Genomic DNA, 20,880 nt, shown 5'->3' with positions numbered 1-20,880 from the left:
CTGGTCTTTTAATGCCTTGTCCCAGGAAAGGAAGCGGAGCCAGGCATGTGAGTGCTGTGGAATCTGCTTCTGAGGCAGTGACTCAGGCCCTGGAGACGACCGCTGTGGCTTTTCAACCAGAGTATGGCAGTGGCCCCAGGAATACAAGTATTCAAAGAACGCTGTGCCCATAGCTGTGGGACTCCAGCGCGCCACCGCCTCTCCCTAAGTGTTGTGAGGGCCGTGCGGAGAAGCTCCGCGCCTCCACGGCTATAAGCTCGAGACCAGTGGTTTGCGACCTGTGGTCTGCAGACCCCTGGGGGTCTGCAGGTTGTGTCTGGGGGGTCTGTAAAAGATGACTATGATCAATCAAAAGTATGTGGATACCCACATGTACCTGCATTCGAAACTTTTTAGGGGTCTGCAGATGAGAAAAGGTTGCAAACCACTGCTCAAGTAGATACTGCATCACAGAGAAGTCGGGCTGGAAAGCATCTCGAGACGTCACCTAGTCCCACCTCCAACTGAAAGACCCCCCGTGTTTTTGCTGAGCCGTGCTGTGGCTTGGGATCCTGCTGCTGCCCACAGGGTACGGTGGGTACCACTGTCTCCCTTGAGACTTCTTTGTGTTGTTGATTTCGATGCTTGTACATGAATGAGGAGCCCTGCCAGCTGGCTGTGCCCTGGCTGTGGAGATGGGCCAGTGCCTGAGAACCGGGCCAGTGCCGTCGGCATAGGATCATGTGAAGAGCTAATGCTGTGTGTGGACTGAAGGGGAAGGGGGTGCATTGGACACCAGTTTGAGAGAGAGGAATCTGCCAGGGCTGAGTGCTAGGGAGGAGTGGGGTGGAGGGAAATAAGCCACGGGGAGGAGGCTACACTTTATACCCTTGTGAACTGCCGTCTACTTCCTTTGAGTCTCTTCCAATTAAGAGGGTTTGGGACTGATGTTTTGCCAGTGGTGGGAAGTGGTTGGGGAGGTGGAGCCTGAGATCTAGAGCTGGGGTTATTTGTCAACTTGTGAGTAAATTGGGTAGAGGTTTGTATAGGGGCGCGCTGTGTCTGTGTGTGTGGTTGAGTGCGTCTGTCTCGCTCTGGCTCTCTGCGTTTCTCCCTCTCTCTCTTTGTGCCTCACTCGCAGGCCCTGCCATGAATTTTCTCTGACCCCTTGGGGCCATTCCCACATGAAGCTTTGATGTGTGTGCCCAGAGCTTGATTGACAAGGAAGTTTTAGTGGCGGCAACAGGGGAAACGAAGAGAAAAGGGCAGGGCTTTGAACTAAAAGGGCTTTGAGCTCTGAGATGCTGTGCTTAGTTATCTCCTTCAGAATGTTAATTATTCACCACGATAATTGGGCGGGAGGGGAAAAAGAGAGAGGGGAGGTTATTAAAAAATTCCAACACTAACACGCTACAAAAACCTCATTTTCCAACTCGCAGCTGGCATGAAAAGGATGTTATGTGTAAAGGGGCTTGTAGGGGGGGAGGCGAGGGGCTCTTTTCTAAGCTACCCATTTCCTAAATAGTGGGATCCCTTCAGACGAATGCAGCGGAGACATCAAAGCTCTCACAAGAGTTTTCTCTGGGGTTTCTTAACCGTGTCTGGTACTTTTTAATTAAAAAGTTTACGGAGAGCCGCCTTTGTGACGGGAGCAGGCAACCTTAGGCCTTGCTGATTGGGGAAGGAAATGCTAAAAGGCCTAATAAATAATGGGTCCTGCTGCTAGGATGTCAGCTCCAGGGTGTGCGAGTTCCTGGCCGTGAGGCAGGAAGGGAGGCTTGGCACTGCCAAGGGATGGGAGTCCCTCCGTCCGTCCCGGGTGCCACCTGCTCCCTGGATGGGTGCGGGCAGCTGTGACCTCTCGTTCTCTTGATGTTGTGGATGGGTGGTGGTGACTCGTTCCCTCGAGTTAATATTGTTGGGTTTAACGTGGGCGCTGGGTACTACTCGCGGGCCTCATCAGGATAGGCCCCCTGTGCTGAGGGCTGCATGTGCACGGGACCCATGCGGTCCGGCATCCCGTCTGCAGGGATGGCGGCAGAGGCTCTGGGGAAGGCTCAGGAAACCCCACAGCAGGCAGCTACAAGAGCCTGAGCTGCTCAGCCCCCGTCCCCATTATGAGTAAAATCTTGGGGTCTCTAGTCCCAGACGAGAACCCCAGGGCCCTGCTGGTAACCCCCGAGTGCTGAGCGTTGAGTGCGGCTCCTTGCGTCCCGTCTGCAGCCAGCTTTCATCTGGAACAGTGTTTTGCCTCTCACACCATGATAACGTCCTGCGCCCCAGCAGTATTTCTGTCAGCCCTCGTAATGGACTTTGTTCGAGGGCAGACGGCCCTCCAGTCCAGCGCCTGCTCGAGGCAGCATTGTCCCTGTCTGTAGCCCCCTGTGTGGTGTCTGTCTAACCTCTCCTTAAAAACCATGCAGACCAGCCTCTTGCACGGCTGCCAGGCGTGTTGCCCACAGACATGAAGAATGCCCTGGCTTGCTCCAGGTAAAGCAGGGGGCCAAAGGCACTGCTGCTGCCAGGACAGGCAGTAGTATGTGGGAAGCTGATGTGAATTGTGTCAGCGAGTTCTCCTTTGGGTCCCGGTGCATCAATGTGTTCAGCGAATTCCCGTCGCTAGTGAGACGTTACTTCCTTTGCAGAATCCTTTCTGTTTGGACAAGATCATGTGGTCTTCCAGCTGTTTTCTGTTTGTTCTTTTAATGGTGCTTCTGACCAGTTTGCCAGATACGGAGGGGTCTGTAATTGTGCAGATCACCTTCAGAGTCTGTTGAAAATAGAAGCACAACCTGGCAGCAGGAGCTGGGTTTAATGATACAGTCAGTGTTTCTGATAGCTGTTCAAGAGCTCAGGGAGGTCCCCTCGGGGCTGGCAACAACTGCTTTTCCATTTGGCACTGGATTCTCGCACCACTTCTCCAGGGACTGCCAGAAGAGATCAGGTACAGGGTAGATGCTGCTTCCATGTGCTTGGTAGTGAAGACTGATGTGAAGGAAGCATTTAGCTCCTTGCCCAATGTCCCCATCTTCCTTCTGTGCTCCCTCTCACAGCTGGGGATCTGGGGGCCACCAGCTCTCGGGGCAGTTTTGACATCTGATGTTTATCACAGAGCTTTCTGCTCCTGTTTTTGTGCCTTGAGCTGCTTGCCCTTCAGAATCCATCGCCATTCCCTGGATTTCCGCCTTGCGCCCCACCGTTGTAGTGTGTGCCCTGTGCTAAGAGCTTCCATAGGATCAAGTTTCCAAATACTGCTGGATCTGTTTGGCTTGAATAACTCTTCAAGCCCTTCCTTCTTCCCTTTATCTCCTGTGGTGCATGTGACTTAAGGCTTCAGGACAGAGGTGGACAGGATAGCAGCCAGGCCCTGCCCCTGGCCAGCTGTGGGGTGGCAGTGCCTGCCTTTCTACAGTAATGATGCTCTGTGGGGGCTGATAAAGACAACTGTTGATGAGTTGCAGATCTCATTTGACTTGTGCCGCGTCACATGCTCATTACACAATATCCACAAATCGTGTACCATGTGGGTAAGACCTGGCTGGCAGACTGCACCAGGTAGCCACTGTGGGGAGTCCTCATCGAGTCAGGGTGCTGCATGGATTGGTTCTGGGTCAAGCATTAGTCATTATCCTTTTACCAGGGTTTTGGACGCTAATATAAAATAGCTGCTGAGACAAAGGCTGGAGAGAGGCAAATGCAGCTGGGTGCTGAGCAGTCCTGCGGTGACTGGGGCCCATTCAACCAAGATACGTTCCAGTACAGCCCAGTGCAAGGTCAGGCATCTAGGAGCAAGGCAACCAGGCCAGACCTACAGGACAAGGGCTCTGACAAGGGGTAGTGGTCATGGCAGACGGACGAGTCAGTGCGAGCTGCAGATGTGATCTCTGAACGTGTGACCAGGGCAGCGGTGAGAGCAAGAGCAAGGGGTGGTTTCACCTCTTTATCCAGTGCTGGCCAGACTGATGCTGGACTTCGGCAGCCATGCCTGGGCCCACATTTCTGAAAGGCTGTTGATCAATGCAAGAAGATGTAGGGAGGAGCTACGAGGATGATTCAAGGGCTGGAGAAGGTGCCTGACAGGGAGAGACTGGAAGAGCTTGTTCTGTTCAGCAGCACTAAGAAAACAGAGGTGACTTGATGTCTGTGCATAAAAACCTTCATGGGGGAAGACTCCAGGTCCTAACGGACCTAGAACCTACCAGCCAAAGGCAGAGCAAGAACCAGCGACTGGAGTTAAAGCCAGATCGTTCAAATGAGAAACAAGGCGCAGATTTTTCACCATGCAGGTGACTGAGTGGAACAAGCTGCCGAGGAGGGGGGCAGCTTCACTGTCCCCTGGCTTCTCTAAAGCAGGACTGGAAGATGTTTTAGCCCCAGCCACAGTATTGGGGTAACCAGGTGGAACGTCAGAGCCTGGGAGATGACGCCACATGGTCCCGTGGCCCCTTCTGGTTTCCAGCTCTGCCAGAACTCTGCTGCCTGGCTGTGGGCTCTGCTGCACCAGCGTTACTGGCTCCCTGCAGCTTGGTGTGGATGGACATCTTGTTCCCACATCCCTTCCAGCCCCTGGTAAAAACACCCAGGTCTTCCCTGCTTGTGGCAGGTGGAAAACATGAAGAGGAGGCTGACCCTGGCATGACTGGCAGCCTCCGTTACTGAGGTGTGAAATGAATATCGAAGGAGGGGTAGGCGAGGTTGGAGGTCAGGCTGGGTTGCAGGGTGGTGGATGGCAGCACTCTGCCCCTCGCTGCGTAGCTCGCTGGGCTCCTGAGGCATGTCTGAGTAGGTGCTGTCCTCCAGTGCTGGAAGCAGCCTCCCCACCCTGGGCACTTGTGTGCATTGGCTTTGAACCTCTCTGGGAGGAAGAGTTGAGCAGCCCCCCAGCTTGATTTCATCTCATCTGCTCCTCGTGCTGCTGCCTGTGCTGTAGGGGCTCAGCTGCCCACAGCAGCAAACCTCTGTGTGTGTTCATGGTGGTAGAGCCTGTGCCCTGGGCTATGGTGGGGACTGGGCTGCCCTTTGCAAGGCGCCAGGGATGAAGCACTCGAGGCTGGCTCTGGTGGCACTTCTAATCTCCTTTCCCTTTCCTGCAGGCAAACCTCTTCCCAGCTGCTCTCGTTCACTTTGGATCTGAGGAGCGCAAAGGTGAGTGATCCCTTCTCCCCTTAGGCTGTTGTGCATCCAGGTAAATCATGTCACTCCAACGAGAGCCTGAGCTGAGCCAAGGTTTTGTCGTTGCCCACCCCAAACTCCCCCTTGTCCTCTGGTCTCCTCCTGTCACTCAGGTTGCTTATCAGTTAATAGAAGTGCACTAACGCACGTGTGTGAACATAAACCATGAGTCTTTCCTACAAGCTGTTCAGGCTCTGACATTGGCACTGAGTGCTATGGAGGTAGGAACGCTGGAAGAACCTAGCGTGATAGTCTCCAAAAAGAAGTTTGTGAATCTCGTCGCTTTAAAAGAAAGCTGGACAGATGATGGTGATATGCACTGCAAGAACCAAGCCTGGCTGGCTTCCTGTGGGAATGAGTGAGGCAGGAGGAGCAGGTCTGGTGCACAGCAATGCTTTCAGTGTGCCAGAGGTGCTGGGCCTCATTGAACAAAGTGCTGCCAGGTTCAGGGGGCTGGGGCTGGGGTAGAGGTGGCAAAGAAATAGCCATGCTTTGGTTTGAAGACAGTCACCAGGTGGCCAGCAGCATTGGTTATAATCCTGGGAGAGGGTAGGGACTCCCTGAAGTGCGCTGGGGACGTTAGCTGGTCTGGAGCCGCTCTGAGGACAAGTGTCTGCATGTTGGCGACTGTTGCCGTCCTCCGGCAGGGGGTGTATGTATGGATTGTGTGGGGTTTTGTTTTACAGACTGTTTCTTGAGACCAGACCTGCTGGAATCTGCTGTATCCCCTTCTGCAGCTGACTTGTTAGTAGCCAGGTAGGTGGGGACTGTGAGGGAGGTTGGGGGGGGAGTGGTGCTTGGGGGAAGAAGGATGCAATTAACCCTGTGTTGGAGAGGGATGAATGCCCAGGCACTAGGACAAAGCTGTCACCTGCACTCAGGCTCATGCAGCCTGGCAGGATGGCTACATGCCTTTTTCTGTCGGGGGGGCCCTGGGCTTGAGGAGCTGTAGGCTGGGAGCACACGAGAAGGGACCGGTTTGAAAGCCCTGTCTAAGCACTGCTCACTCCATTCTCCTCTCAGATGTCTGTCCAAATCTCTCGTTCCTTCTGCGCCATCAGCTTCAGTAGCAGCTGCTCCCCTGCCAGCCGGGCCGGAGGAGACCACGGATGAGAGAGGGGCTGCAGAGCATCCAGAGCCAGCAGGAGCCTCTGTAGCCCCACAGCCAGTGAGAAGGGCCCCTGGGAAAGTGCCAAAGTGGTTGAAACTGCCAGGTATTTATTGTCTGAGGTTAGGGGAAGCTTTCCTTCTGCAGAGCCGCCCCAGGGGCCGGCCCTGATGGGCCCAGCTCGGCACGTCCTGAGACTGGTTCACCAGTGACAGGGCACACGAGGCAGCTGGAATTGCTCCTGCACCCTTGAAATGCATCCCATGCTGGGGAAAGCACCTGGACACTTGCAGCTCTGCTCTCCTGACCTGTGCTCCAAGGCATCCTGCCAGAGTCTAGCTTCCATGTTGCATGAGCTCAGCCTGGCTTGGCATGCTTTGGGGCTGTTCAGCTATGATGAGAGGGCCTCTGTCTCATGAGCTCCTCTAGGTTCCTTTTCTCTGCTGGCACTGGCTGGTGGAAAACATCGCCTTTTCCTGGGAGTGCAGGTACTCTGGTTAAGATACTTGCCATTCATATCTTGTAAGGCTGTTTCCGTGGTAGCTGCTCTGTGGTTAAGATTACAGGTGACTTCTGTTCAAAAAATCCCTATCCTTGTTCTTGGTCTTGGAGCAGTAGCTCACACCTGGGGCTCAGGCGGGATTTCTCTCCAGAAGCAGCTCCGGACTTAGGGTGTGCTCATGAGGTCATCAGCATTCACAGTCATGAGGCTTTGCCATTACATGGCAAGAAACAGAACCACAACTTCTGCGTGGTCCTGTGCACATGGGATTCTGCAGAAGCTACATGCTGGAAGCACCCTAGTGCCAGGGGAGTGTCCTCCCCCAGAGGGGTGGGGGGTTCATGTGTGCAATGTTGGTGGCTGAGAGGTTCCCCATGTATGGCCATGAGAGGCCAAGTGGGAGTGGCTGCCCTGCGTCTGCCCAAAGGCCAGTGGTCATCTCTGCCAGGGTGCAGCTTGGACCTGGGACCCAGCGGGTGCAGAGTCCAGCTCAGAGGTCACCTCGCTGGGGAGTGTCTGCACCTGGCAAGGCCTGGAGAAGTAGCTTCCTGCCGGCCCCCCCAACACAGATGTAACAAAGACCCTGACGGCACCATAATGTGCTCCTTGTTTGTGCTGCAGGTGGGAAGAGATGAAGGACTTGGGCCCCTTGACTGGACTGAAGCAGCAGAAGGTGTTGTGCTTCTTTCTACGGGAGCTGCTTCAGTCTCGGTGAGAAGTGGTTGTTGGATCTGGAGAGACTGGACCTACCCATGTTGTTTCTGAATAAAGCAGTGCTATTTCCTGTGACCAGTTCTGCATTGCTGGGATTGGAGGAAGGCCCATGTGAGACTGTCAGCCTGACAGTGGAACTGGGGTCAGGTAATCCAAATGGAGCAGGCAGAGAAAGCACCCCCTTCTCCCCTGCCCTGTCCCTCTCTGTCTCTTGCCTTTGCTTTTCTGGGTGTTTTTGAAATTCAAGCCTTTTCTCAGCTGTCTTCTGAGACAGTCTTGCGGCCTGGAACAAGGTCTGGGTGCTGGAATCGAGTGCCCAGTTCCATCCACCGTTGTAAAATGCTACCCAGAGCCAGGCTGGTCTCTGCTCTGTGTGGTCTGGCAGTAGATACCTCTGCTGGGGCAGAGGGAGTGGAGGGAGCAGTCTAGATTGCTCATGGCAACTCAGGAGGCTTTTGCAGGGAAACTCCTGGTTCATTGCACTTGTGTGTTTTCAGTCACTGGAGTCTTGCTAATGAAAGGCACAGGTATCTGTTAACAGCAAGCACTCGGAGCTGGCCTCTGCTCCAAGCTCTGGGGTTGATTTTTATACATGTAATTAACAGCATTAATTACTGTTTTAATGAGAGCAGGTCCCTTCACTTGGCTTCTGTTGCCTGCGCGGTCTTGCAGTGGAGCTGCAGTTTGCAATGAGCGCAGGAAGGAGGGGCGCCGTGCTCGGAGCCCGGGCCTCCGGCATGCGCCGTGCAGAGAGGCAGGCTATTGTTAGAATGTGCCAGCCTTGGGGATGAGCGTTCGGGGCCACAATAGCTGCGCGGCTGTGTTGTATTTGAAGCCTCTTTCATGGCTCAGTGACTCCAGCCGGGCCGTCGGGGTTGTTCCACGTATGGTAATAAGCCTTGCCATTTGTTTTCTGTTTTCTCCGTACAGAGCTTGTTCCCTGAACTACGTGGGCGTCTGCACAATTTGTAGATGTAATAAAGCAGAGTGGCCATAGGAGGCCTTTCTGTCGGCCCCTTTGATACTGTGCATTTCTTCCCCACTGCTCTCTTTCTCTATCGGTTCACAGGAACCTGCTCCCTATTCATTGGGCCTGACATGCCCCATTCTCCCCCCATTTTTTTCTACAAAGCAAAACGGAGCTTTGTACCATCTGAATGAACTTCAAAGTGGCTGGAAGGGGCACCCAGGGTTCCTGGCACTTGTCATTGTCTCCCAGCCTGGCCAGCATTTCCCTTCAGGTCTAATTACTTCCAAATGCTCCGAAATGCTTTGAAGAAAATCGGAGGGGAGGGGGAGGCATGAGGGCAAGGTAGAGGAGGGAAAAGGAAACTGAGGGGAGGGAGCAAAACGCAGGCTCTGAGGGAGAGGTTCCTTGAGGCACCCAAACACGACTGGCCTGGGAACGTGGATGCCAGTGGCGGTGGAACCTCAAATGCCCTGCGGGCTGCTCTCAGCAATGCCTTTCTGTCGAAAGCAGCCTCTGGCCCTAGGGCTGGACCAAACCAGAAGGGGAAATGCTGCAGCAAGGGTCTGCAGGGGCAGGAGAGATGCAGGTGAATAGCGTAGCTCAAGGTCAGAGCTGCAGTTCTTGCTGCCGCTCCTCTGAACTCTGCTGCTGCTGGGGGAGTCTCTGTTCTGTGCAAGTCGGTATCAGTACGGCAGCTTAGCGCTGCAATGCCCCACCTGCTCTACCAGGTGCTGCCGTGCTGTGCGTAGCAGGCTGTTGAGGGGGTACCATGAAGTCAGGCAGACGCAGGGTAGCTTATGTATCTACCTGCCTTCTGACATGCAGTTGAGCCAGTAAGGGCAGCGACTGCTAACCTGACTGCTCTGGCCCCGCAGCTCACGTGCAGCGCCTGAGGCACAGGGCTGACACTGGCTACTCCACTGACTCTTTCCTTTATCTCCGCTAGAGGGCACGGGCAGTGTCTTCTGCTGCTGTTCAGCTTGCAGATGGTAGTTCTCTAGCCTGTGCTTGAAAGCTAATTGCATGCTGCTGGGCCAGGCCATGGCCAGGGCATGAGCACTGCAAGCACCTGGCACAGCCCACGAGAAGCAGACAAAAGCCTCAGCACCAGTAAGGAGCAGTGCCCAGCTGCTGGGCTCACGGCACGTGGGCAAGGGCTGCTGCCAATTCTTTGTCCTGCACCAGGGAAGTATGGCTGTGACTTCACACCATGCAGGGATCCCTGGCAAGGGTGCTGCATACCTGCAGTGGGGACAGGCAGCAGGCATGGGCTGGGAGTTTGGTTTGGCTGGATTCCCCGAGCAGACTTTCTTAGCAGGTTCAGTGACTTGCTGCCCGTTGCATAGTGGCTCATGAAGTGATCACTGGTAGGCATGCACCGTTCTGCCTCAGGCTCCCAGCAGCAAGTTGCGTGCATAACCCTGGCTGATCGTCCCAGCACCGTGCTCCTGCTGCAGGGTGGATGCAAGGCTGCAGTTTTCAGAGAGGAAGCAGCCAGCCACAGCCTGCAGTTGCTACAAGGTGGTCTTACTGCTGGCACTGGCACCCATGCTCCTCTGCCACAGCCTCATCTTACTCACACAAGTGGCCTTAGGGAGGCCACATCACTCGAGTTGGAGGTGGCAGTGTTGGTTTCCTTGAAACATGGTTGTGGCAGTAGGGAAAGGAGAAACCAAGGAGACAAGGGTAGGATGCAGGAAAATGCCCTGTGGGAGGAGACGGCAAGACCCAACACCCGTTCCTGGGTCTTCCACACAAGGATGAGCTCCTTATGTGCCTGGGTACCAGGCCTGCCCTTCCTGCTGCCAGGGCAGAAGCAGCCGTGCCTGTGGGAAGGCCCTAGGGGGGCCAGGAGCACCAGCAGTACTCCACGTGGGGAGGGAGCTCGGTGGCCCCTCTGTCTTCCCGAAGACCCCCGAGGGCAGAGCACAGCTGGAGAGCTGCTCCCAGGCCAGCCGCCCGGTTCTGCCCATGTGTCAGGTTTCTTGTTTCAGCTTCCCCCTCCCCTGCCGGCAGAGGGGCCGGGCTGTCCCGTGATGTGGGATTCTCACACATGCTGTTTGTTATTCTGTCCCTTTTTAAGAGTTTTCCTTTCGTCCTACAAAGATTTAAAGGAGAGGGTGGGAGAAGCAGAGCGAGGCTTTGAAGCAACTTGACTTTCGATGATTAATTGCAGCAAGGAGCCTGCGCCAGGGCAGGAGACTTATTTTTGATTTATTGATGTTTCTTTGTGAGAACAAATTTATAGCAGAGGGGAAGCAGCTTCTGAGAGGAATATCAAATGGTTAAAAGGTTCCAAGCGCTCTTTGATGTCGGGCGGAGGAATGCTGGAAGGGCTCAGGGAGGCACTGTTTATTTATAAAACAAAGATCGGGTACCTGCTCTTGGCAGCCTGCGGCCCAGCTCAGGCAGCAGGAAGGCCTGGACCAGGCTTTCAACCTCGACCGCAGCAGCCCGCGGAGGTGACGAGCCCGCAGCCCGGGGAAGGTTTCCAGCTGCTCACTCTTTCCACGCGCCCGCCGAGGCGGCAGCACCTGTTTCTCACATTGGACGACGGCGGGAAGGCCTTGGCTGAGCCACGAGGGAAGCTGCCAGGACAGGCGGGACCGCTGCCGGCGGCAAGATGCCCCGCTCCAGGTCCTGGTCAAGCGGCATCTCCTCCTTCGTAGCTGCCGCCCTGCTCGAGGCGGGGAAGAGGCAGCGCTGACGCCGCCCGGACGCCCCGCGCCCCCTCTAGAAGTCCAGGAGCTGGGGGAGCAGCGATGCCTCAGCGCCTCGCTCGGCGGCCGAGCGTCCCGGGGAGGGGGGTCCGCGCCCCGGCCCAGCCCACCTACCAGCTGCGGCAGCACTTTCTCCAGGTGCTCGACCTCCACCCGGGCCAGGTCCTCGGCCCGAGCCTGGCGGGCAGCTCGCACGGCAGCCTCTGCAACGGGGAAGGTGGTGGGCGGCCAGGCGGGCGGGGGCCGCGCGAGGGCTCCCGCGGGCCCGGCCCGAGCACCCGCTCCCCCCGGGCCGGGCCGGGCCGGGCCGCGCAAGGCAGGGCGCCCCCCACCCCATCTCACCTCGCACGAAGACCTTCAGCATCTCGGCCAGCAGCGCCAGCGCCTCCCCGCCCGCTGCGGGAGAGCGGCGTGAGCGGCGCGGCCGGGCCGGGGGGCTCCCGCCACGGCCCGGCCCGGCCCCGCACCCCCGCCCGCCCCTCACTGCCCCCCCCGCCCCGGTACCGCGCGTCCTGTCGTCCCGGAAGTGCCGGCGCAACAACTTGTTCACCGTCTCCTGCGGGGGGGAGGGGCCGTCAGCGGCGTCGGGTGGGGGAGGAGGGGACGGGGCCCGAGAGGAGACAAGACAAGACCCCCCCCCCGCGCACCTTCTTGAATCCGGCCCCATGCTCTTCCCGCTCCTCCATCCCGCGCTGGACTGGCCCCGCCCCCCACCCTTCCTATAGGCGGGACGTCCCCCAAAGGGGCGGGACTTCCGGCGCCGCGCTGTTCCCTGGGAGCCGTAGTTGCCGGCGCCGCCCGGACCGAGAAGAGCGCTTCCGGGGTCATGAGGGGCTTCCGCTGGCGGGGCATGCCGGGAGGCGTAGGCTGCGTAGGAGCGGGGTGGCCGCGGGTCTTGTTACCCCGCTGCCGCGAGGCGTCTCCTGACCCCCTTTCCTCCCCCCGCAGTGAGTCCCGGGGCCTCTGCAGAGGTGGGGCCGCGCTAGGCCTCCGCGCCACACTTCCCGGCACGCCCCGCGGCGCCGGGCGCACTACAGCTCCCGGCATGCCCCGCTCTTCCTGGTTACCGGCGCGTGCCGCCGCCCGGGAGCCGCGTCCCTGGGAGCGGGGCCGGGGCGGCGATGGAGGCGGGCGGCTGGGCCGCGGCCTACGCGCGGCTGTGTCGGGAGGGCGGCGCGGAGCCGCAGCAGAGCGTGGTGCAGCAGCTGCGCGCGCGGGCGGGCGCCGGCCTGGACCTGGCGGCGCGGAGCCTGTCGCGGGACACGTGCGGCGCCCTGGGCCGGCTGCTGCGCGACGCCGCGCCCTTCCCCGCGCTGGCGCTGGCCGACTGCATGCTGGGCGACGACGGTGCGCGCTGCCGCCGGCCGGCCGGGCCCGGTGCCGCCCGGGCGAGGGGGCAGCGCGGGGGGCGAGGTCCCGGGGCCGGGCCGCAGCGAGCGGTCGTAGCCGGGGTGTGCCCCAGCCCGTCGCAAGCTTGCCCCGGGAGCGCGAGCCGGGGCGGGTCCCTGGGGGCAGCACAGCCGGGGGCGACGCCGGAGCCTCGGGGGTCTCTAGCCGTCGTCGCCCCCCGGGCTGCGGCAGCCCAGCAGCTCGGTGCGAAGCGAGGCCGGTCGTCGCCGACGCCTCGCGGACTCGCCGGGCGAGCGGGCTGCGTCTGTGCTGCTCGCGGCGCGGGGGCGCTCGCTGGCGGGATACAACATCTTCTCTATCGCAGGTGCCAAGCTTTTGCTGCACGGACTTTGCTCTAACACCACCGTAAAATCCTTGGACTTGAAGGCGAGTTTGCTGGACTTGGCTTGAGCCGCCGTGAGCACAAGCCCTGGCTGCCGCGCCGCGGGGTGGGTGGGGGCAGAGGCTGGGGGAGCAGCCGGTGGGACTTTGGAGGAAGAGCCCCGACGGCCCCGGCCCCCCGCGGGGAGCCCGTGCTGGGTCTGTCCCTGGGGCTCCGGCTGCGCGGAGCTTAGTGCTCAGCACGCTTCCTAGCAGAAATCGTGGATTTGGTCGTGTTGGCTCACGCTTTGCGGTGTGAGCAGCTTGGGGTGTTAAGAGGAAGGCTGTGGCTCGGCGGGAGGGGGCTCCAGCCCCGTGTGGACAGTGCTCCGGGCACAGGGAGGCCGGGCAGGTGGGGCAGTCTCTGCACGGCTGCCGGCGGGAGCGGGTGCCCAGGGGTGGGACAGGCGTTGCCCAGGGGCCCCAGCCAGCCTGGTGTCACGTGGGATGTCCGTGTGGGGGGAGGGCACGTGGGCTTGTCAGGCCACTCACTGGGGGCGCCTGTTCCAGGGGAACAACCTGCAAGCCGTGGGTGCCGAGGCCTTGGGGAAACTCCTCCAGCAGAACAAATCCATCCAGAGGTGAGAGGCATAGTGCCCCCTCCCCATGCTCCAGTGGAAAGATGGGGGGTGTGCTGGGGAGAGCGTGGGCAGGGCTGCTCCTCTTCGGGGCGTGCTCTCTCGGCTGGGCTGGGCCGGGCCGGGCCTGTGAGTGTGGATGGTGGATCCTGCACGGGGCTGGACTGCCCCTTCCCTGTGGCAGCAGGAGGCCAAGGGGGCTGCCCCTTGGGGCACAGACTGAGCCCAGCCTGGGGTGTCCTTTCCCCTTAGCCTGGTCCTGGAGTGGAACAGCCTGGGCGTGTGGGAGGAAGGCTTCTCACTCTTCTGCCAGGGGCTGAGCGCCAACCGCTCCCTGCAGCGCCTGGACCTGCGCAACAACCAGATCAACCACGAGGGAGCAGGGGAGCTGGCTGCTGCGCTGAAGGGCAACTCCAGCCTGCAGGAGCTGGGTAAGAGCCATTCTCGTCCCTGCTGCGTGGGGCGCAGCACGCATCTTGGCCTGGCTGAGCGCGCTGGGTGTGTTTGGCTGGCTCTTGGGAGAGAGAAGGGCTTCCTATAGGCTCTGCCTCTGCTTCTCTCCCTGCTGGGGTAGGCCATGGGCTGGGGTTTTGGACTGCAGCCCCTGGGTGGGTCTGGCCCTGCAGGCCGGAGTGGCACAGCACGGTGCCTGGGTCCAGCTGTAGGTGCCTGGGGCCAGCAGTGACTCTGTAGTGATGCTTTGCTCTGCTCCACCCTAGATCTGCGCTGGAACAACGTGGGACTCCTGGGGGGCCGAGCGCTGCTGAACTGCCTGCACAGCAACAGGACCCTGCGGCGCCTCGAGCTGGCAGGAAACAACGTCCCCAGCGACATCCTGAAGGCCGTGGGTAAGCAGCGCTGGGCTTGCAGCAGGGTGGGATGGCTGCTGGGCTCTGTGCATAGTCTGCCCTACTCCCCATAAGCAGCACCCTGGCAATGAGGGAGGATGTTTCCCAAACTTGGGTGCTGCGAGGTTTCACCCTCAGCCACACAAGGGTCCCTGCAACCGCTTCGTGCCCTAGTCATTGCCCCCCTGCAGATGCTCTGGCTGCTCTTTTGGCACGGAAACGTTCACGCTCACTCCTGCCCTGTCTGCCTCAGAGCAAGCCATGGACCACAACCAGGACCGCCAGAGCATCCTCGCTGAGAACCAGAGCCGGACCCATGTGCTCAGCAAGGAGGTCCTGAGCCTGAAGGAGGAGAAGGCCAAGCAGGTAAACATCTTCCTGTACCTGGGCTGGGGCACTAGGGAGCCCGGATGTCCTACCAGCATCTCCATGCAGTTGTCTGGTGACATGAACTGTCACGTGAGGCCTGAGCTCTGGTTATGTGGGTGTGCTGCATTCACCTTTGCAGCAAGCACACAGCATGGGGGGAGGGATCAGCACCCCTGGGCAGGTCTGCGACAGTGCAGTTAGACACCTGGCCCTAGCTCCTCCCGGGGGCTGTCTGCATCCCTCTGGGTCTCCCTCCCACTGGGAGGTCATGAAGCAGTTAACCCAACTTTCACTCCCTCTCCCCAACTGCACTCCTGAGCACCTGAGGCACTGCTGTGGCTGGGTGCCCTGGCTGGAGCTGGTGGTGCGGCCCTTGCCTATCTGGATCCCAGCTTGGCTTCTTGTGAGAGGCCATCTGGGACCCCTCCCTGCCCCTGGGGTAGGGAAAAGAGGCAGGTTTAAGTGCCCTGAGCCCACACTTGCCTCAGTGTCAGCAGTGCATGTCTCCGGTTACAGTTTCTGAATTTGATGGACACCATAGACAGACAGAGAGAAGAAATAACCAGGAGCAGCAGGTCAGTGAGCCCCTGACTTCTCTCTTCCCTAGGGGCTGGACCAGCCCTCAGTGGAGGCTGGGATGCCTGGCTGCCTCCCAAACACCAGCTCTCTCCTCTCGCCCCAACTCAGGCAGTCATCAGCGCGGGTTGGGCAGCTCCAGGAGGCCCTGGCAGAGCGGCACTCCATCGTAAATTCACTGAAGGCCAAGTATGAGGAGAGCGTCTGTGCAGCCTTTCCATTGGCGGAGCTGTTGGCAGCTCAGGCAGGACTGCCAGGAGCGGGAGACCGCGTGTGACCCCTTGGGTTTCTGAAGCAGCATGGCTGCATGGTGGAGGGGACAAGCAGCTCAGCAGCTCCCTCAGGCTTTCTAGAAACCTTGTGTGAGACCTAGCACGGGCTAGAGACTGCTGTGGAAACCGTGTCACAGTGCCATCTCCTCTGTCGGAGGCTGGGCAAAAATTCTTGGGTGCGGCTGGGGGTGTCAGCTGCAGGAGTGCCGGCCCTGTGCACACCTTCCGGCTTGACCGTGGGAGTAGCTTATTGGTTGGTCTCACCGCTGGTCTAATGGAAGTCTGTCAGCAAGAGGGTGGATCTGTGGGGATGCTCTTTCATTCGCTGAGGCCTCAGCCTGGATGCCAGCGCATGGGGGCCTTGTGCAAGTGTTGAGCCCCACAGCATAAGGGTGTTCACGATTGTCCTGGGAGTATCATGAGATAAGGCTGGCCTGGGGAGGCTCTGGACAGCCCTGCCTGGGCTGTTCCTGTGTTGCTGTTGTGTTATCCTGGCTCATGTTGAGCTCTGACTGTATCTGGGAGATGGGTTGAGGTCAGACCTCAGCCTTGCTCTCCACTGTGCAGGTTGCAGATGGCAGAAGCTGCCTTGGCACTGTCCGAGCAGAAGGTGCATGACCTGGGGGAGCTGCTGAGCACTGCCAAGCAGGAACAGGCCACCATGGCCGAGCGCCAGGCAAAGGATCTCCAGCAGCAGAAGCAGGTGGGCAGGAGGGGCTGGGTGTCTGGACAGGTGGGCCATGCCTGGGCTTTGCAGGACAGAGGTGTGGGCAGAGCATGAGGGCAGCAGTGGCCAGAGCAGGCCTGTGGGGGCTGTGAGATCTGATGTGACCAGAGGAGGGTACAGGATTTGGACTGGGCATCCTGGGCATCAGGAAGCAGGGACTGGCACATCTTGCACTGGTAGGAAGCTGCTGATCGGGAAATGAAGCTTCTCCGGGACCTGTCTGCTGCCAATGAGAAGAACCTGCTTCTGAGGAACCAGGTAGGCGAGTGTGCCTGGGCCAGTGTCGGCAGCGGGGTTGTCCCCGGGGCTCCAGCTTGGGCTCCAGACCCCCTCCCGCATCTCCAGCTACTAGGCCTGCATGGCCATGTTCAGGAGCTCTTGTGGGTGTCCTCCTTGCAGGTGGATGAGCTGGAGCGGCGGGGCAAGGCCCAGCAGGACCAGCTCTTCCAGCTGAAGCAGGACTTGACCACTACAGTAGCAGATCTGAGGCTGCGGGCTGTGCAGGCCGAGGGTGTGTGTGGGGCCATGTAGCCTGGCCCAGGGGCCTCAGAGTCTAGGACCAGTGCTCCAGGGCTTGTGAGGAGATGTGCAGGCTTGGGTCAGGGGGAACTAGGGAGCCTGTACTGTGGTTGGTGATGGGCACCTTGAACCCGCAGAACGCCTGGACATGGAGAAGAGGAGGTTCAAGCAGGGCCTTGATGATGTGGAGTCCCTTCGGCAGAAGGAGGTGAGATCGTAGCGCTGGCCATGTTGGGGAAGCTTGCCCCATCCCAGCTGTGCAATAGGCCCTTGCTTGTGCCTGATTTCACTGAGACTCACTCCCCATAGGGGCAGGCTGAGCTCCCCAACAGCATGTGCCCCCTGCTCCTCCCCTGCCTCATCTCGTGTGTGCATAGGTAGTTGGCTCTCAGCCATGCTGTGGTGCCCTGTCTTGGGGAATGAAGGGGCCTGTTTGCTCCTGTCAGTAGTTGGTGGGGAGGCATGTGCCCCTCCCTGTGCATGTGTGGGCAAGGCTGCGGTCTCACTGGAGGCCTGGGGCGGCCCCTGCTTTACAGGTGGACCACATGACGCAGCACATGGAGGCGAGCGAGCGCTCCATGCAGGAGCGCATGCAGCGGCTGGAGGCTGTCCGCATTGGGCTGGAAGAGGTGAGCCGGCACTCTGGGCACAGGTCTTGGGAAGCAGTGGCAGCGCCATGGCCAGTATAGTCGCAAGGGGCCCCAGCAGCTTCCCAGCACTGTCCCTGGGGGAAGCTGGAGGCAGGGGGGGAGGGGAGGGGTAGTGGCAGCCTTGGTCAACCTTCCTGTTGGCATCGCAGCACATTCCCACGCACTGGCTAAGGAAAGGGGCATTACGAAAACATCTGTGCTGGGTCCGTGTGTCCAGAGAGTGCAGCAGAGGGCTGCGGTGTGTGGTTGACCCCAGGAAGGTGTGTGCGCACAGCTGCTGGAGATCTGCTCCAAGGCTGCCAGCTCCTCTGAGCCCTGGTTCTTTGGCCTTGGAGCTGTTGGGGAGTGTCTAGGTGGCAGGGCCCTGATCTGCAAGGGGTCAATTGCCCAGCCTATCCTCATGGGTGAGGGGAAGGTGGGTGATGCAGAGTGGCCAGCCTGGCAGCCCCTGCTCTCTGCCTCCTTTCCCCCCACCCCCCGCACACACCTTGGAACTGCTCTGTGAAATAGATGCCAGTGACCCAGGCAGGGGAAGCCTTTTGTTCCCTGCCCCAGTATCACTCGCCCCATGCACCTGTAGCTGAGACTGCTCAGGCCAGTGCTGCCCGGCGTGGCAGAGCTGTGGCTCCTGCTGGCTGGAACGATGCGTCTTCTGCACTTGAGACAGGAGCTGAGTCGGGTCAAAGCTGCAGCGCTTGTGGAACGAGGCCAGGCGGAGGAGGAGTTAATCAGAGCCCGGAGCCAGGCCAGGCTGGAGGAGGTGAGGCCGTGACCTCTTGCCGTCAGGGAGCTGGTGGGAGCCCTGCCCAGCTCAGGCTGTTGAGCTTGCAGTGGGAAAAGGGGAAGGGGAAGCCCTGGGGCATTTGCACAAAGCTGTCTCGTGACCCTGTCCCCACTGGCCCAGCACCTTCTGGCCTGTTCTGCGCAGAGGTGGCTCCGGTTGGTCTTGCAGGTGCTCTTCAGCCAGGCGTGTCCAGCCTGGATGCGCTGCTGCATGTAGCATGCATGTCCTGCTGTCCGGCTTGGGCCTTCATGAGGTGGCAGCAAGACCAGTTCCCAGTACAGGCTGTGAGGAGACTTGCTCATGGCCCAAGCTTCTTCCAGCACCTCTCCTTCCATGATGGGAAAGCTTAACAGGTTTGCCCATGCTGGCACACATGCTTATCCCGTGAGGCATGGCTGCATCTGGGGGAGTGCAGTGCTGGTTGTTCGTGCCCAGCACTGCTGTACAGCCCTGCGGGCCAGGAAGGGAAGGAGAATGCGTCCCACAGAAGCAGACCCTGAGGCAGAGTGTAAATGCTGGGGCAGGCATTAGTGCCCTCGCCCATGGGTGTTCCCACGTGCCCCCAGGGCCCTGCTTTCACATCTCCGGTGGAAGGCTACCCCTCTACCAGAGCACAGTCCCCTGGCGAGGCCGGGGGCAGGCAGGGGAGGGCCATCTCATGGGGCCCAAGGAAGACTCGCTCATCTTCTCTGACCTGGTGCTCCACAGCAACAGCGGCTGGAGCACCTGGAGGAGAAGCTACGGCTGATGATGCAGTCACGCGAGGAGGCCCAGGGCCGCTGCTTGCAGCAGAAGCAGGCAGTCGGGGAGGCGCAGGCCAGGGCCAGCCAGCTGAGCCTGCAGGTGGAGAGTCTTCAGCGGCGGGTGGAGGAGCTGCAGCAGGTACTGGGGCGGGGGTGCTGGCCTGGGCGTAGAGCGGAGGCCAGCATGTGCTGCCATCTCACTGTCTGTCCCATGCACCAGGACCTGAGCAGCAAGGAGCAGGAGAAGGTGGCAGAGGTGAACAGGGTACGCGTGGAGCTGCAGGAGCAGGTTGGGCGCCTGCAGGCCGAGCAGACAGCTCAGGAAGGGCTGCGGGAGAAAATTGCAGCCCTGGAGCGGCAGATGAAAGGTGATGGGGGTGCGGGGCAGTGTGATGAGTGTACCCTCTCCCAGGGCTGATGGCTTCCCTTGTCCTTGCTTGCTTGCTTGCTTGCTTGCTTGCTCCCTCCTGCTCTGCAAACCTCAGGGACCTGGACCCCACTGGAGCTCCCAGAGGTGCCTGGGCCCCTGCTCCAGAGGCTGAGGCTCAGATCAGCCTCGTGTCAGCCATTCTGGCCCTGGTCCTGGCCTGCAGGGCTCAGACTCCTTCCAGCAGCAGCCTGGGTCTGCTGGCAGCCCGTCCAGCAGGGATGTGCGCTGTGCTCTGCCTCCACCGCCCTGCAGCGGGCAGCCCCCTCCCCGAACTGATGGGTCCTTCTCCCTGCACAGTGCTGTCCAGCAACCACCGCGAGGCCCTGCTGGACAAGGAGGGGGAGATGGCCGCTCTCCTGGAGAGGCTACGGACCAAGGAAGCAGAGATCTCCCGGATGAGGGAGGAGGAGGCACAGCGCGCCAGCTTCCTTCAGAACGCCATTCTGGCCTACGTGCAGGGGTCCCCGCTGGGCACCCTCAGCCCCAGGAAGTGACCAGGCCAAGGCACCTGAGCCTGCGGCGCTGCTATCGGACGGGGTGATGAGCACCCCCCATCCCGAGGGGGCTGACTCCTCTAGGGCACAAGAGGTGACCCTGGCTCCCCTCAGCCATGCCCAAATTCTGCTGCTGGCCTGAGTGCTGCCCCCTTTGCCCCCCACTGGAGCTGGCTGGACCTTCAGCACGATGAATGGTGCCACTTCCCCTGGATGTGCTGCACTGCCCCAGGCCAGGGCGTTGCACAGAAAGGCTTGGCCCTGTGCTCCCTGGGCTGCCCCCCCACGGGTGCAGGGCTGGGCGCAGGCCCCAAGGGCAGGGGCGGCAGGTGCCAGTCACGGGGAACCGGGACCCCTGGCCCCTGCTCCGGGCGACATGGAGGGTTGTGCTGCCCCTTCCCAATGACAAGCTGTAGGGAACGAAGTGCCAACGTGGACATGTCTTGTGCCTTGAGCTGGGTGCCCAGCCCCGTGCCATGGAGCCGGAGGATGCTGGCTTCTTGCAGGCCGGTGCCAGGGCGGAAGGGAGAGTCTTGCCTCCCTCTGGCAGTGGGACTTGGGGGAGGGCTGGGCAGCGCTCCGAGCACCCCGCACGCTGGCTCCCAGCCCAGGCTGCAGGTGCGGGGTGGAGGTGAGCGGGTTTGTGCAAATGCACGGTGTGAGGCAGTTGTGAACAAAGCATCTGTCCCTACACCCGGGTCGGGTCGGGTCGGGTGGCGTGGGGCTGGAGGCTTGTGCTACAGGCTGGGCTTTGAAATAAAGAGCTTTTGCAGCGTGCCCGTCTCTCACCATGCCTTTGGCTGGGGCCGGGCTGCGGGTAGCCGAGCCCCGCTGGGGCCGTGGAGGCTCTGAGCGCGGCGGCGGCGGCACCCCGCGTGGGCCGGCTCCCTGCTGCGGCGGGGGTGGGGGGAGTGCCGGGCGGTGCGGCCCCGCGGGCCCTGCCAGCGGCGGGGAG

At 60.2% G+C, this 20,880-nt stretch overlaps 3 protein-coding genes across 7 annotated transcripts in view; 2 read left to right on the top strand and 1 right to left on the bottom strand.

The window, feature by feature from the left end:
* Nucleotides 1-7,550, top strand: part of ASPSCR1 (ASPSCR1 tether for SLC2A4, UBX domain containing) — a 50,184-nt gene extending 42,634 nt beyond the window's left edge. For 2 of the 3 annotated variants that reach the window (XM_059731884.1, XM_014595601.3), the window contains 4 exons: nt 5,073-5,124; nt 5,838-5,907; nt 6,175-6,365; nt 7,383-7,550. In XM_059731884.1, coding sequence (XP_059587867.1) covers nt 5,073-5,124; nt 5,838-5,907; nt 6,175-6,365; nt 7,383-7,396 — 327 coding nt within the window. In that variant the 3' untranslated portion in view covers nt 7,397-7,550. Of the gene's footprint in view, nt 1-396; nt 569-5,072; nt 5,125-5,837; nt 5,908-6,174; nt 6,366-7,382 lie in introns of those variants that run through there. The other variant, XR_009463766.1, reaches the window with a different exon arrangement.
* A 3,065-nt stretch (nt 7,551-10,615) lies between these two features.
* CENPX (centromere protein X) lies at nt 10,616-12,009 on the bottom strand. Of its 2 annotated transcripts, XM_059731898.1 has the most exons (5): nt 11,813-11,909; nt 11,670-11,721; nt 11,508-11,561; nt 11,280-11,368; nt 10,616-11,193 (listed from the first exon to the last, which is right to left on the bottom strand). In XM_059731898.1, exons 1-5 carry the CDS (start codon nt 11,849-11,851, stop codon nt 11,179-11,181), a joined length of 249 nt encoding a protein of 82 aa, XP_059587881.1. In that variant the 5' UTR covers nt 11,852-11,909; the 3' UTR covers nt 10,616-11,178. The 2 variants fall into 2 exon arrangements, with proteins under 2 accessions (XP_059587881.1, XP_059587880.1); XM_059731897.1 differs by lacking the exon at nt 11,670-11,721 and having other exon boundaries at nt 11,813-12,009.
* A 164-nt stretch (nt 12,010-12,173) lies between these two features.
* LRRC45 (leucine rich repeat containing 45) lies at nt 12,174-20,702 on the top strand. Of its 2 annotated transcripts, none has more exons than XM_059731882.1 (17): nt 12,174-12,512; nt 12,880-12,941; nt 13,446-13,516; nt 13,766-13,944; nt 14,233-14,361; nt 14,615-14,727; nt 15,247-15,305; nt 15,418-15,495; nt 16,146-16,281; nt 16,486-16,563; nt 16,705-16,816; nt 16,962-17,032; nt 17,361-17,453; nt 18,138-18,234; nt 18,967-19,140; nt 19,222-19,369; nt 19,729-20,702. In XM_059731882.1, exons 1-17 carry the CDS (start codon nt 12,287-12,289, stop codon nt 19,970-19,972), a joined length of 2,070 nt encoding a protein of 689 aa, XP_059587865.1. In that variant the 5' UTR covers nt 12,174-12,286; the 3' UTR covers nt 19,973-20,702. The 2 variants fall into 2 exon arrangements, with proteins under 2 accessions (XP_059587865.1, XP_059587866.1); XM_059731883.1 differs by having other exon boundaries at nt 12,179-12,512; nt 18,142-18,234.
* The last annotated feature ends 178 nt before the right edge of the window (nt 20,703-20,880 follow it).

Source organism: Alligator mississippiensis, chromosome 8 (genome assembly GCF_030867095.1).
Source record: "Alligator mississippiensis isolate rAllMis1 chromosome 8, rAllMis1, whole genome shotgun sequence".
Classification (NCBI taxonomy): domain Eukaryota; kingdom Metazoa; phylum Chordata; order Crocodylia; family Alligatoridae; genus Alligator; species Alligator mississippiensis.
This window is presented reverse-complemented; position numbering and strand designations above follow the sequence as displayed.